Raw genomic sequence first — 12,280 nt, 5'->3', positions numbered from 1 at the left:
ACCAAACGACAGGCGGCTGCACGCACATTCGTGCAACTGATTTAACTGCCGCCGGACTTGACCCTGTTAGACGACGCGCGATGCGTCTGCAAAAAATCAGGCGTTAATTGGGATCAAGACGTAACCCTGGAGGAGTGGAGTGCGGGAGTGGGAAGAGGGAATCGCGTGGCGGGCTGCAGGAGGAGCTGCGCGGCGCCTGCAGCAGAAATAACAGACGACGTGCGATCCTAATTAATTACTCGCTGGCTAATTACTGTAATTATATATCGCCACACCCGCCAACCATGCGAGTCCTCCTCGTCGCCCGCGATCCTTTTCCACCTCGGCTATTCCTACGGTCTGCAGAAGCTCTGCCTCGGTGAATTCGCGCGTGCGAATCCATCCCGCGGGGGTGACAGAGACGCCGCTTACTTTTCGGGAGTCGATTACTTTTTTTTTTTTTTTTTTCACCGATCGTCAGGAGCGAGGATCAAAAGTGTGCGAGAGATAAAAAGGGATCACAAAGCTTCAGCTCGTTTTATAGAGCTCTAAATTTCTACCGGCAAGAAATACGACCGCGGGTTGGCATAGTAAACGTTACGAGAGCGATACGCGGTATAAACAGGTAGTCCGAGCGACAGGTGGTGTTGGCAAGAAGCACGGATGTCTGCCGCGTGATCGCGAGACACGCGGAACCCGGCGCGCCGCATCAGCATCCCCAGCAGGCAGCATCGGCATTGACTCGGTCAATGAGGCTGCAGGAGTCCGGCGAGGAGTCGCGCTGCCAATTTAATCTTCCTCATTACCTCTCGTTGCTGCCACGGAGAACACATATTCCGTGTTCCACACATGTACGCGTGTTCCGATCCTCGGCAGATACCGCCATTTGTGTATCACCCATACCTACCTGCTTTCGGTTCTCGATGCATGGGGAGGACCCGCGTGCCCGACCACTAACTGGCAAATGTCACTCGTTATGTTAATGCCACAATGTTTACGAGGAGCAACACCTCGCTCCAGTATCATACCTCGTGCACCGCCGATCAACCGATATTCTCTCTACTGCCTACCTGCCTGCTTGTCTAACTACACACCTTGCCGAGTATATTTCCTCTTATTTGCAAGAGTAAGTTAAACGCTACAAGTGTATTTGGCTCAGAGAGTAGTCCTACTGCAGTTAGGGTACGCGTTTGGACCCCACTAATGAGTCCTCGTCTGATTGCTTTGTGATTATTAACCTGCGTCTTGTAGTCTCGTGTTTTTGGCCTCTTCGACAACTCTCACATCGTCCGATATTTATAATAAAGTCACCTGAGATTTTGTATCTTAGTCCAAGGGAAGAAGAGCAAACCTTTTAACTTGTAAATCAAGAGATTCACGAACAGTGTCTATCCCGTCTTCACGCGGTCCATAAGCGTCGACTTGTTCACCCAGTCGCAGCTTCCACTCGAGGAACGTAGTACGCTGCATTACGCTGATAAGGGTTGAGACGGCGAGCGTCAGGGTGATCTATTTCGGGTTATTAGCCGATCTTAGATAGGGGCTGGTCTATCAACAAATTACATTACGGTAACATCGCTTTGTCATTTGCGCGATCGCGACTATTCCCGGCCATTCCTGGAGGAGGGTATCTCGCCGCTAAGAGGCGAGGGCCGCGGTCCCGAGGCCTAATTGCGTTAGATAGTCTCCGTCTTATTAATTCCTCGGGTCCGGAGGCCCGCGCGTGGGTCGAGGCCCGGGCTGAGCAGCTAGTGTGAGGCGGCCCGATAGCGGACACGGCATTTCACTTAATGATAACCTGGTTTCCCCGCCGCGTCCCGCCGAGAGTCCTGCTTCTGGCGTCCTGCCGCTGCAGACTCGGTGGACCAGACCGGATCGACCCAACCGGACTGCGCCCGGATTATCGGACGGACATCTCCGCGACGCCGAGGCTTCTTCGAGAGACGACCGGCAGTTTGACTCAAACCGACCACCGAAATATTACGTTTCTTTTCTCGCCACGTAGCCGGAGATTTGCGCCGTTCTTTAGCTGTCAATGTATATATGGTACGAGCCTCGAGTAGTTGGCGTGAGAATTTTTCCCAGTTGGAAGCAAAAACTACTTTTTATCTACCATGGTCTTTCTTTCGTTAGAATTAAGGATGTGGTCAAAGAGCACAGCGATATTTGTATCTCCCGATGATACGGCTGCCTTTTTTCCCACGGAATAAATCGATCCCAAAAATTTTACCGTGTCGATCCTGCCTCATTCCGTAGCGATTCGCAGCCATGAAACGTCTGGGTTTTCGAACGTCCAGATATTTCTGCATGGATACTGAAGGGCGAATAAAATTTATTCAAACTTACCGATGCAGCGACAAAAAAAGAAACACGGAGTCGCGGTTCCCTCGTAACGGCCTGCAATCAAAACTCATGTAATGGGCATGGCCACCATCAAACCGAATGGCCTGGTGGGCGTCCTGAAGAATGTTTCACGCGAGATAAGGTATGAGAATTTTTCTTGCAACTCTTGCGACTTTCATTAGTTCCGAAGACTCGCTCGTGTAGTTGGTTCCATAAACCCCATTCTATAACCTTTCGAAGGCTCGGCCACAAGGTTCCATGAACTTCCCGTAATGTTCAGTGCCGATGCAAATCTAGACGATGACTTGAATTTTGCTGAAACAATACAGGCTTCCAAGGTTTTCCTTCGTCCTTTGGCTAATCCTGCTCATGGATTCTTGGCACTATGCTACGTCCTGGTCCATGGTAATTGAGATTTTGCAAGTATCGCCGGTATTGTTGGTGGCAAAAAGAGGTGAACCGATTCGCAACGAAGATGGGGGGAGAAGACGAGGGAAAAACAGGCGGAGAGCGAGAGAAGGACGTGGGTCAACGCTGCGGCGCGTTTTCTCTTTTTGCTCTCATTTGATTTTTTTTGCTTTTTCAAACGCTCCAACCTTTTTCACCTTCCACTTCTCTCCTTTTCTTTTTCTTCTTCCCCGCAATCCGAGGAGGCAAGAGCGCGCGCGGCAGTCGACGATCGCTCGGTATGCGCGGTGCCGCGCTCTGTCCATTCCCCGCTGTTCCTCTCGAGGACAGCTCCTGACCCGCGGAGACCTCGGGATCCTCTCCCGCGTACAGAGAGGCTGCTGCAAAGACGCGAGGCTTATCCCGGTTCGGATTCGCTGCCCGGTGAATTATCGGAGCGGACGAAGAAGACGCCTGGCGCACGATTGGACCTCGTGCACGCCGCTGCGGGCCTTCAGACGAGATCTTGAAATTTTCTAACTCGAAGAGGAAATGCACGCCGACGACTACCGCCGGTCATGCCGCGATGACGTGACGGATCCAGAACCGCGTTTCGCCTCCCTCTCCTTCGCTCGATTGGGAATACCGGCTCTCTTTCAAAGCGCCGAACTTGCTCGGCCGTTAGAGATCGAGAGACAGGATCAACGAGGCGCAGCATCGAAAGACAGGAGAAAGAGAAGAGAGAAAAAAAAACGAAAAAACGACGGAGCAGAGAAGAACTTGAAATTCTCCTACGTTTTTCCCGCTGTGAAATCAAGTTTCTTTCTCATTTTGTTTTTATATTATCGTCGAGGGCGGTGAACCACCTCTACTTTTGCATATTGTACGACCTCGTGCGGAGTTTTCGGGCTCATCCTGCATCCTTCCTCCTCGCTCCGCCCGCGAGGGTTAATTTGTCGAAGCCGATTGCGAACTGCGAGAGGAATTTGCGGTAACAATCCTCTGTCGCTCCGAGCGATCGCGATCTCTCTCCGCGGGTATACGGGCGGTTTCAGCTCGTTCCAAGAAGATTCCTCTTTTGGCAGCAGGAAGACGCAGGCATGGCAGGCGCTTGGCAGACCCGGGGCAGGGGCCTTTTCTCCTCAATTGCCAAATGTTCTCTCCGGCTCGCTCTCTGCCGAATATTTTATTTAATATGAAATAAAACGCATTCCGCATACCAAGCATGCCGACGGCGCCGCTGTACCAGCCATTGTGTTCTCATGCCTCAACCAGACCAGCCTGCATTTCGAACGAATGCCCAGAATGGTGCTCAACCTGGTTCCTCCTCAATCCTCATTTCGCAAGTCGAACTTCACTCCTGGTCCAAGTCCATTCTCATTTCCAGCTTGCGTTTACACTACTGCACAGCTTTTCGACACTTTTGATGCGTCGAAGTGAGAAAACCGATGAAACCGGAGAAAACGTTCTTCGATTTACAGCCAGCTTTAGAACGCATTGAGATCCAATTTTGTCAAGACGAGTTTTGAAACAAAGGCGAGTTGTGGATGTGCCAAAATTTTGTGGTAAACAACAGAGTCTACGTGGTGATTTCCCACCGAATGAAGATGCGTCTGGAGAACCCCTGTTGCGTATAAGATCCCGGGCGAACCGCTGAGAGCATGGCAGATGGGAGTGTGCGCTGCAGTGGATCCGAGTGTGTGGGTCGCGCCGAGGACACTGTCGTCGTCCGGGGCAAAAACATTATTGAGTTAATCAACTAATTTATAATTAAAGTTCTCGGACGTATAGAAGCGACGTCTTGGGACCTGGGAGAAGCAAAAACAGTCTCGGTTTTCCGATCGATTCAATTCACGGTAACCGCGTCCCAATTCACAGAAGAACGAGGATAATCAAGCGCCAGTTTAATTCCGGCGGCGTTGAAAAAGATTCTAAAGCATAAAGTGAAGGAAATCGAGACAGAACGGCCGCGGCAGGGAGCTGACAGAGAGAATGCAAATCGAGGAACGAGTTTTCGGAGGAGCCGATGATATCGCGATGCCTGGATTGAAATCGAATGCGAAATTTTTGACCCGCTGCCAGGATCGGCGGAGAGGGAACGGAGCGAGGCAAACGCCGCGGAAACTTGTTGTCGTTAGTCGCAGTGCGAAACCGAACCCACGGAGTGACGTAGCTGGCGAAGAAGGAGCGAGAGGGACGGAGCGAGAGGTGCTCGACCTTAGATCAGGCAACGGCTGGCGACAACGACTCTCCTTTGTCGCTTTGGTCACCCGAAATTCACTGAACCGTGTCACCCGCGCGAGATTATAGCGCCTAGACCAAACCCACGCCTGCAGGCCGCGAATCCTGAGCATCCGCACGAATGTCCATACAGGCGATTATATACCAGCCCCGATATTTCCAGGGTGAATTAATTACGCGCTGGTTATCCCTTTCTCCCCTCCCCTCCCCCCCTGCCCCTTCCTTCCCTGCTCCGTCATCCTCCTCAACCGTGCCACCCACATCGTTCACTTTTTGCAAAGTCGATGCTGAGCCATTCGGGTTTGTCCGTCAACCAGCGAATCCGACATCGCTGCAGCTGACTGTGATCATCGTGAAGAAATTGTCATCACCTATACTGTGTGAAAAAGTTTTGGCGAAGAGGATCAGGTCTCTGCGGGCATCCATTCGGCGAGATAATCCAGGGTGACAACCGCGAGTCTGCGAACTCTTAATTTGCCCGCAAATCGGCGAGGCGAAATCGATTTTAACGAAGGTTCCAAATGAGCACCGCTAACGAGGGACCCGGCCATGCAGCGGTAAAAATTTTTCAGATGGTTTCGCGGATCTGGGGGCTTAATTTGTGGCACGTTCTTGCCCCGCTCGCTGACGACCATGTCGATCGAGCAGCGTTGGTCGAGGTGACGATGGTCCAGACTTCCCGACGAAGGTGAACGGCGGATGGTCCAGGGATTCATGCCGAGCCGAGACGAGACGAGAAGAGACGAGGCGGCGTGGATGGAGTGGGTTAGTTAGCAACTCGAGGCGCGGCCCCGTTTCTTGCTGCGATTTTTTCGGGTAAGACATCGCTGCTAATTAATCTCGTCGCCGCTGCTCGGACAGTGCGACAATGCCCGCGAAGTGTGGAATCCGCTGAATCGGTGCCATAACCTGAACCACCAAAAAACCCTTCGCCTTTTCGAGGGCGTCAAAAAGGCCCGCGATCCGGACGCCTCGGGGCCGAGACGCAGCGGTCGAATCCGCAACCCCGAGGAGTCGAAGAACCTGAGTCGACTTTGGCTTTGGGGGCGTAATACCGTCATTTCGTACGAGCTGAGTAGACGATGAGTCCTCGTCCCTCGAGACGGAGAAGAACCTGACCTCAGGTAACGAGGACCGATCGAACTCTCGCGAGAGCTGATGACGCTTTATGAGATCGTTCGGTGTTCAATAGTTATAGGCATGCAAGTCGGGTCCATTCGCGATGATCTAACCGAGATATTCCCAAGTGCCAAAGGCCGCTCGACGCCGTTTGCGTAGGCATTATACTATAGTACCTACAGTGTAACGGCGAAGCGCTCGCTCGTGTTGAACCTTGGCGAAAAAATAAATAACTATATAAAAGATAGACAAATGGAGATACCGAGGCGAATGTGTCTTGCGTCGTTGACCACGTCGAGATTATCTCGAGAAGTTATGAGTGAACGTTCCGCCGGACGGTTTCTTCACTTGCGTACAACAAAAAAGCGCACGCATATGCCGGTGCTGCTGCTGCTGCTGCTGCTGTTGCTGCTGCACGCACGTGGACGGAGCGCTGCAATCCTCCGACTAAACTGAACAAATAAATTACACATTTTCTAATTCTCTTTACCGCGATGATCGCCGTCGGCCAAAGAGACCTACGCCAACGAGACCCTTCTACGTACCATTGCTCACGGATGTTTATCCGCCTGAGCGAAGGTTGTACACTCCAACCATTCGCTAAAGTGCAATCGGCGTTTTTGCCCCGGCACAGCGGGGCTTCTTAGCGATGGTTGCACAGCCGCAGCAATGGATCAGTAATTAGCGTGGAATGAACTCTGCGTGGCGAGTGATGAACCACTCGTACCTGCAGCTCCTTGCACTTTTCCACACACTTTCAATGCACTCTCGTGGATCAATCTATGACGGTGATTCCCACGTTGGATAACCTGCGAAGTTAGTCCGAAAACTGTGTCAAATCATTGCAACGAACTTGTTATCATCGTGTCATAATTTCTAACGAATTTCTTTCATTTCTGTTTCAGACGCCATGGGTAAGTGGATATCAAGCTTGGACTACTCTTTGATCATGATCTCGTAACTAAGGTAGGACGACGACTCGCACCAAGTTTTAACTATGCTTGTTCCCGTCGCTGATAGATCTGCAGTTCGTTTAACCGATGCGGTTCCCTTGTACTCAGGTGAAATAATTGCGAAAATTTAATCGAGGGATTTCTCTTGCCGGTCGATTCTCGAAGCCGATCGAGTCGAGGAGTTTAACGGAGGCGGGTGTAACGTATATCTTCATCCACAAAGGTAGCCGACTCCGGGTGCTGCGGGGCCAATGAGCGCTTAGGTGCTTCGGTATGAAAAAGTGCGCGAGCTGAGACGATGATTTAATCATTCGCCTCGTTGGAAACTCGACGGCTGATGAGGATGATTGCCGGGACTCTGGCGCGCGTACAAACTCCTTGGACAATCAGCCGTAGTTACCGATCTGTCACGCGCGCAGCGAGTCCATACGCACTTCTTATCTTCTCTCCTTCTTCCCGAGAGCTGATCCAGCCGGGATCGAGGCGCGAGAAACGAGACCGAGTCTCGGCGACGATACGGCGCTGCCCGGGTCGGTCTAATTAGATTAATTAGATTAATTGCGTCGCGACAGACGCGGAAAAACCTTTATTTGCCGATCGAGTAACGAAAGCGATAGTAGCTCGTAGAATATCAGGAATATCAGGACTCTAAGGTGAATGTGAAAATGCACGCACGATACGTCTTGCAAATAATTACCCGGGCCAGAGTCGTCCTGACGCCACATGGCGAGCGTTCGCTTCGAACCACATGTCAGTCAGATGTCCATGGAAAAGTTAGTTAGTTGCCGATCGCCTCGGTAAAAGGGAGTTCCTCATAAAAATTACTAGAAGAAAGAGGGCGAGGAATTCACAGAGTTAACTACCGCAACGGACCGTGTGGATCTCCGGTGGTTTTTGCAGGATGCTGAGTAGAAGACGAAGACGAAGAAGAAGAAGAAGAAGACTCGGTGACGCCCTCCTCAGATTTTCGCATGCCGTTTACGAGTCTTTCATCGCGTGCTGAGGACTAGATACGCGTAGCTGCGAAGGCTGGCTCGAGCCGTTCAGGCACCTCTTAAACGATCCCAGCATCCCGCCGTCTGTCGGTCTGTCTGCAGTTTGCCCGAGACTCTAGGCACTAATGAAAGTTCGAAGAACCGCCGGGCCTACGCTCGGCAAGAGCGCTGCAGCTATACCTAACTGATGTTTCTCACTCATCGGAGCGAGGCAATCATTAACTGAGCACACCGCGAACGTAATTAATATATAAATGAGAAAATCCGAGGTCTCCTCTCGCTCACCGGCTTCCCGATTTGCCCCCATAAATATGCATTGGGAAATTGTCGACGGTTAGACCATAACGAGATTGCGGGTTCCTGCGCGCACTGGCTAACGAACCCGAAGATGATTTGCCTCTTGCGTTTGCTCTCCCTTCCGCATCTAATTAGTCGGTCACCTTGCGTGCGTTCTTCGCTCGGTGACGAGTGTCCCCTTTTTCGTTCCACGATGCTGCGGGCATATCCTTCACGCGTCACTGGATCGCCCCTCGCGTCAATTATCGTTAATCGTTTCGACGAGTGGTCCCTGCGCCAACCGCGATTCCACAGTACCTACCTCTTGCAGCTGTAATTGTTATGGAAATACGCGCGTCTCACTTCTTGTCCGCGTTTCATTCACGTCTGAACGGCTCTGCTGCACTCTGCGCAAATCTTGTTCTTTCGCAGCCTTCTTTCAACCTCGTTGAAATTATCACTCGTCATCGTCCGCGCAAACATCGTAGCTATAAAATTCGGTAAGTTTTGATTCGGAAGATTTCTGGTCCCACCTGACCCACGTCTTAGTTTGTTCGTTCGTTCGTTGATCCCGTTCAAGGCGGTCTCAATCCTCGAGCAATAAAGCAACGGTCGTGTCTTTTACGACTCGTTATTTCTCGGGCTGATGAGAACCGCAAGCGGCGTTCAATCCCCGCCGCAGCAGTCCAATTTCCCGGACACAAACGTCCTGCGGAAATTTGTAAAGATCCTAATCTCTGGCCCCAACCATAATCGGACTTCGGGCTATTTCCGTGCAGCGCAACGCATGCATTCACCCGAGTACCGTGCGGCCAGAGGGAATAATTTAGCGGTCAGTTGGACACGCGGCGTGCAGTGCGGTACCGACGTCTGCATTCTCTTTGCATTCCCCCCGCGCAGCTTCCAGTTACGATGCTGCAGCTTTGCCAGAAATCTGGATGCCGTTCGACGCGTGTCCTCGACGATAGATAGCCGCGTGAACATTACCGCCTAGCTCGTAAAAGCTCCTGCAATAGAATCGCGGAATGTGATCTGAGGTCAACGGACGGCCTCGGAAACGAAGGCACGGCATCGAGATCTGGGTAGCAGCTCGAGTCATCTTGGTGTCCGAAAGAGGTTCGCGGTTTTGCAGTGCAATTAGACCCGGCATACGGGGACCGAATGAAGCAATGGATCTTTCGGGATGTCGAGGTAAGTTCGCGATGGGGCGATAGTTCCGAAAAGACGGATGACAGGCGGCGGTGGTTGGCAGAAAGTTATGCGCCGCTTCTTGCGACGGTCCGAGTCTGGAGCAGGGTACGGATATCGCGGTGCCCGTACGTCGATATGGTCAGAATGTCGCCGATCCATCTGAAGAACCTGCAGGCAATCCCGGTCGACGTCCCCTCGCTCGGGTACGTGCCAGAATCCGAGTCCTCGTCGATCGCGTCTTATCCCAAATACGCCCAATTAGCCTCGGCTGACATAATAAGCATATAAACAAGCCCAAATCCCTCTCGCGCGGTGAGATCAGAGCAATGACTTTTTACGGGCACTACAGTCGTAAGAACCAACTTCAATGATCGCGTATTAGGAACGACTTAGTCACCCTGCACGCCGCCTCCATTCCACCGGTTTTTACCTCGGACGGATCGTTCCGAGTATGTGTCGATATACTGCACAGCTGAAAAGTGCATGATTGTCCCTTACGAAGCGGTGAAAAAAACGATTATCGAATTACTTTAAGGAACAGCAGGTATATAATATTGTGACGATGGCCTCTGTAACGGCGCTGGGGATTATCGGGTATCGACTTTCTGACCTGGTGAAAAATATCGCGTGTCTGTCTCCGCAGCCTTCTTCCTCTTCTTTTTCTACTTCTTCCTCCTAGCGGCAATGAACATCCTTCGACCCCGTGACCAGCTGTAGAATAATCCTAGACGCATGAACGAAAGCGTGAGAAAGAGAGAAGGACGATCGACGTCAAGTGGTGTACGTGCTCCTAACCTTTCCGTGAGTGCAGGCCACACGTGTGTGGGTCATATATATACGCGTGTATAGGAATTACGGCGGAGATGCGGCGTAGAGTTCTGATGGGTCCCACGAGCGTGGAATTTTAATGGAGCTCCGATCCCTCGTTCCGTGTTCGCTCGCGCTCTCCTCACTCGTTCCGTAATACAGACGTAGATTTAATAATGGAATGGTTAGTGGATTTGGGGCTAACGTGTTGCAATTTTTGGGCGCTCGGTTCTCTTCGGCCCGCTTTCCTCCTCCTCCTCTTCCTCCTCCTCCTCCTCGAAGGGAAACTCGAATGAATACGTGAGTGGCATGTGGGAGGAGGGCGGAGGGTGGAAAGAAGCTACTACCTACCCTCGGAAACGCGGTCGGCACGTAATCTATTTGTTCACCAACCGCGCATCGGTCCTTTCGACCTCATCCGCGGGGACCTTTTACCCCGGCCACCAAGAGGTGCGATTGTCCAATCGAGTTACCCGCTCCACCCGACGATTACACTCTCCGTGATACCGTTTGCAGGACAATGTCGCGGAGCTGTTTTCAAATCTAATCTAACTTGAACTAATTTTTTTTTTTAGAACTAGTGCCAAACCTCGGTGAAACTATGGTAACGCCTCGGCATATATAATCAGAGTAAATTTTTTTCTCCCACGACTCTTCTCTTCGACAAAATATCAACATCTCCTCCCACCACTGCGCTGTAAGCATAAAAGTGCGCGCGTCAGGGTTGCGCTCGGCTCGTTTAGGTTAATAACGTGATTTATCGATAGGTGAACTGTGCGCCTTCTCTTTTTCTCTCCCTTCCTCTCCCGCTCCTTACCGGCTCCTTGGTTCTGCATTGAATAAATGGATTTTTGTTATGCCGTCGCTGCACAGCGCGACGGTTTAGCACAGGTGCGCAACAGCCGCGCAGTTAATGTTCGAAGGCACGCTCGGATTCCAATGTAGGGCTTGAAGCGGCGTTCGGTGTGTAAGGTTATACACCGAACGTTCACTTTGATAGTTCATGAAATGAAACGGATTTTGATTCGGCCCCTTTGTAATCCCGCACCCGCAGAGTTATTGGGTTACAAGCTGCAGCGGCAGCGCGGCCCGAACAACAGGAAGTGCCGCCCTCCTGGCGGAGCGGCGCGTGTGGAGTCGCTCCTCCTCCTCCTCCTCCTCCTTTCAATTTTTTCCTCCTCTTCCTCTCCGGAGATCTTGATCCGAAGTATCAGCACGACGCGTCGCTAGCTGCGCCCGGCTGATCCCTCGGACGCAAAAGTACCGAGTGGTCAGTGCCGAATACGAAATGACCGCGGCGTCGCCGCATCCCTTATGTATGACCGCAGACCCGTCGCCGTCGTCCTGAGAGAGAGATATTAAATCAATATAACGCTGCACCGTCATCCCAGGGGCCTTTCGTTCCCCGGCGATCAAAGGGCCTTGAGGAGGGGGAAGGGGGGAGGGGGACTAGTCGGATCATTTCACCGGCCTACGCCGCGGAGTCTCTTCTCTCCCGAATTTCCCAAATTTCCAATTCCGAGAAGAGGAAGAAAAAATAACGCCGCCGCTGTTGGAGTCGCTTTCATCCCCAGAGGACCGGCGACTCGGGGATGCCGAGCACGGCCGACTAAAACGTCCTGGTGACCGCGGGTGGGCGTGGGGCACCGGTGCCCGGCCTCGGACCGTGGCGTAGCGTGAATTCTAAACCGTTCGTTCCCGGCTCCGGATGGGAACGGGTAACCCACGGACGATACACGCGCGGCATAGCCGAGTCCTGGATCCCGGATCCCGGCTTGCCGCACGCTGCAGCAGCGAGCCATGCCAGCACCGCGAGTCCGCACCGTCCGGTTGACGTGACTCCGACTTCGCTGGCTTCTCATGAATTTAAATGAAACCCGGGCTGAGCTTTCGACCGCCGGCAAAGTGGCGAATATGATTATTTGCTCGGGGTCAACTTTCGTCTAGGCTGCTCCATTTCCTCGAACGATCCAGATCAAACTGCACTCT

General features: G+C 52.2%; 1 protein-coding gene across 2 annotated transcripts in view; it reads left to right on the top strand.

The window, feature by feature from the left end:
- LOC124405115 (homeobox protein homothorax) overlaps positions 1-12,280 on the top strand; it is a 287,444-nt gene that overhangs the window by 138,230 nt on the left and 136,934 nt on the right. For both annotated transcript variants that reach the window (XM_046879750.1, XM_046879749.1), the window contains exon 8: positions 6,975-6,983. In XM_046879750.1, coding sequence (XP_046735706.1) covers positions 6,975-6,983 — 9 coding nt within the window. The remainder of the gene's footprint in view (positions 1-6,974; positions 6,984-12,280) is intronic.

The sequence above is a fragment of the Diprion similis genome, chromosome 4, assembly GCF_021155765.1.
Source record: "Diprion similis isolate iyDipSimi1 chromosome 4, iyDipSimi1.1, whole genome shotgun sequence".
NCBI lineage: Eukaryota > Metazoa > Arthropoda > Insecta > Hymenoptera > Diprionidae > Diprion > Diprion similis.
This window is presented reverse-complemented; position numbering and strand designations above follow the sequence as displayed.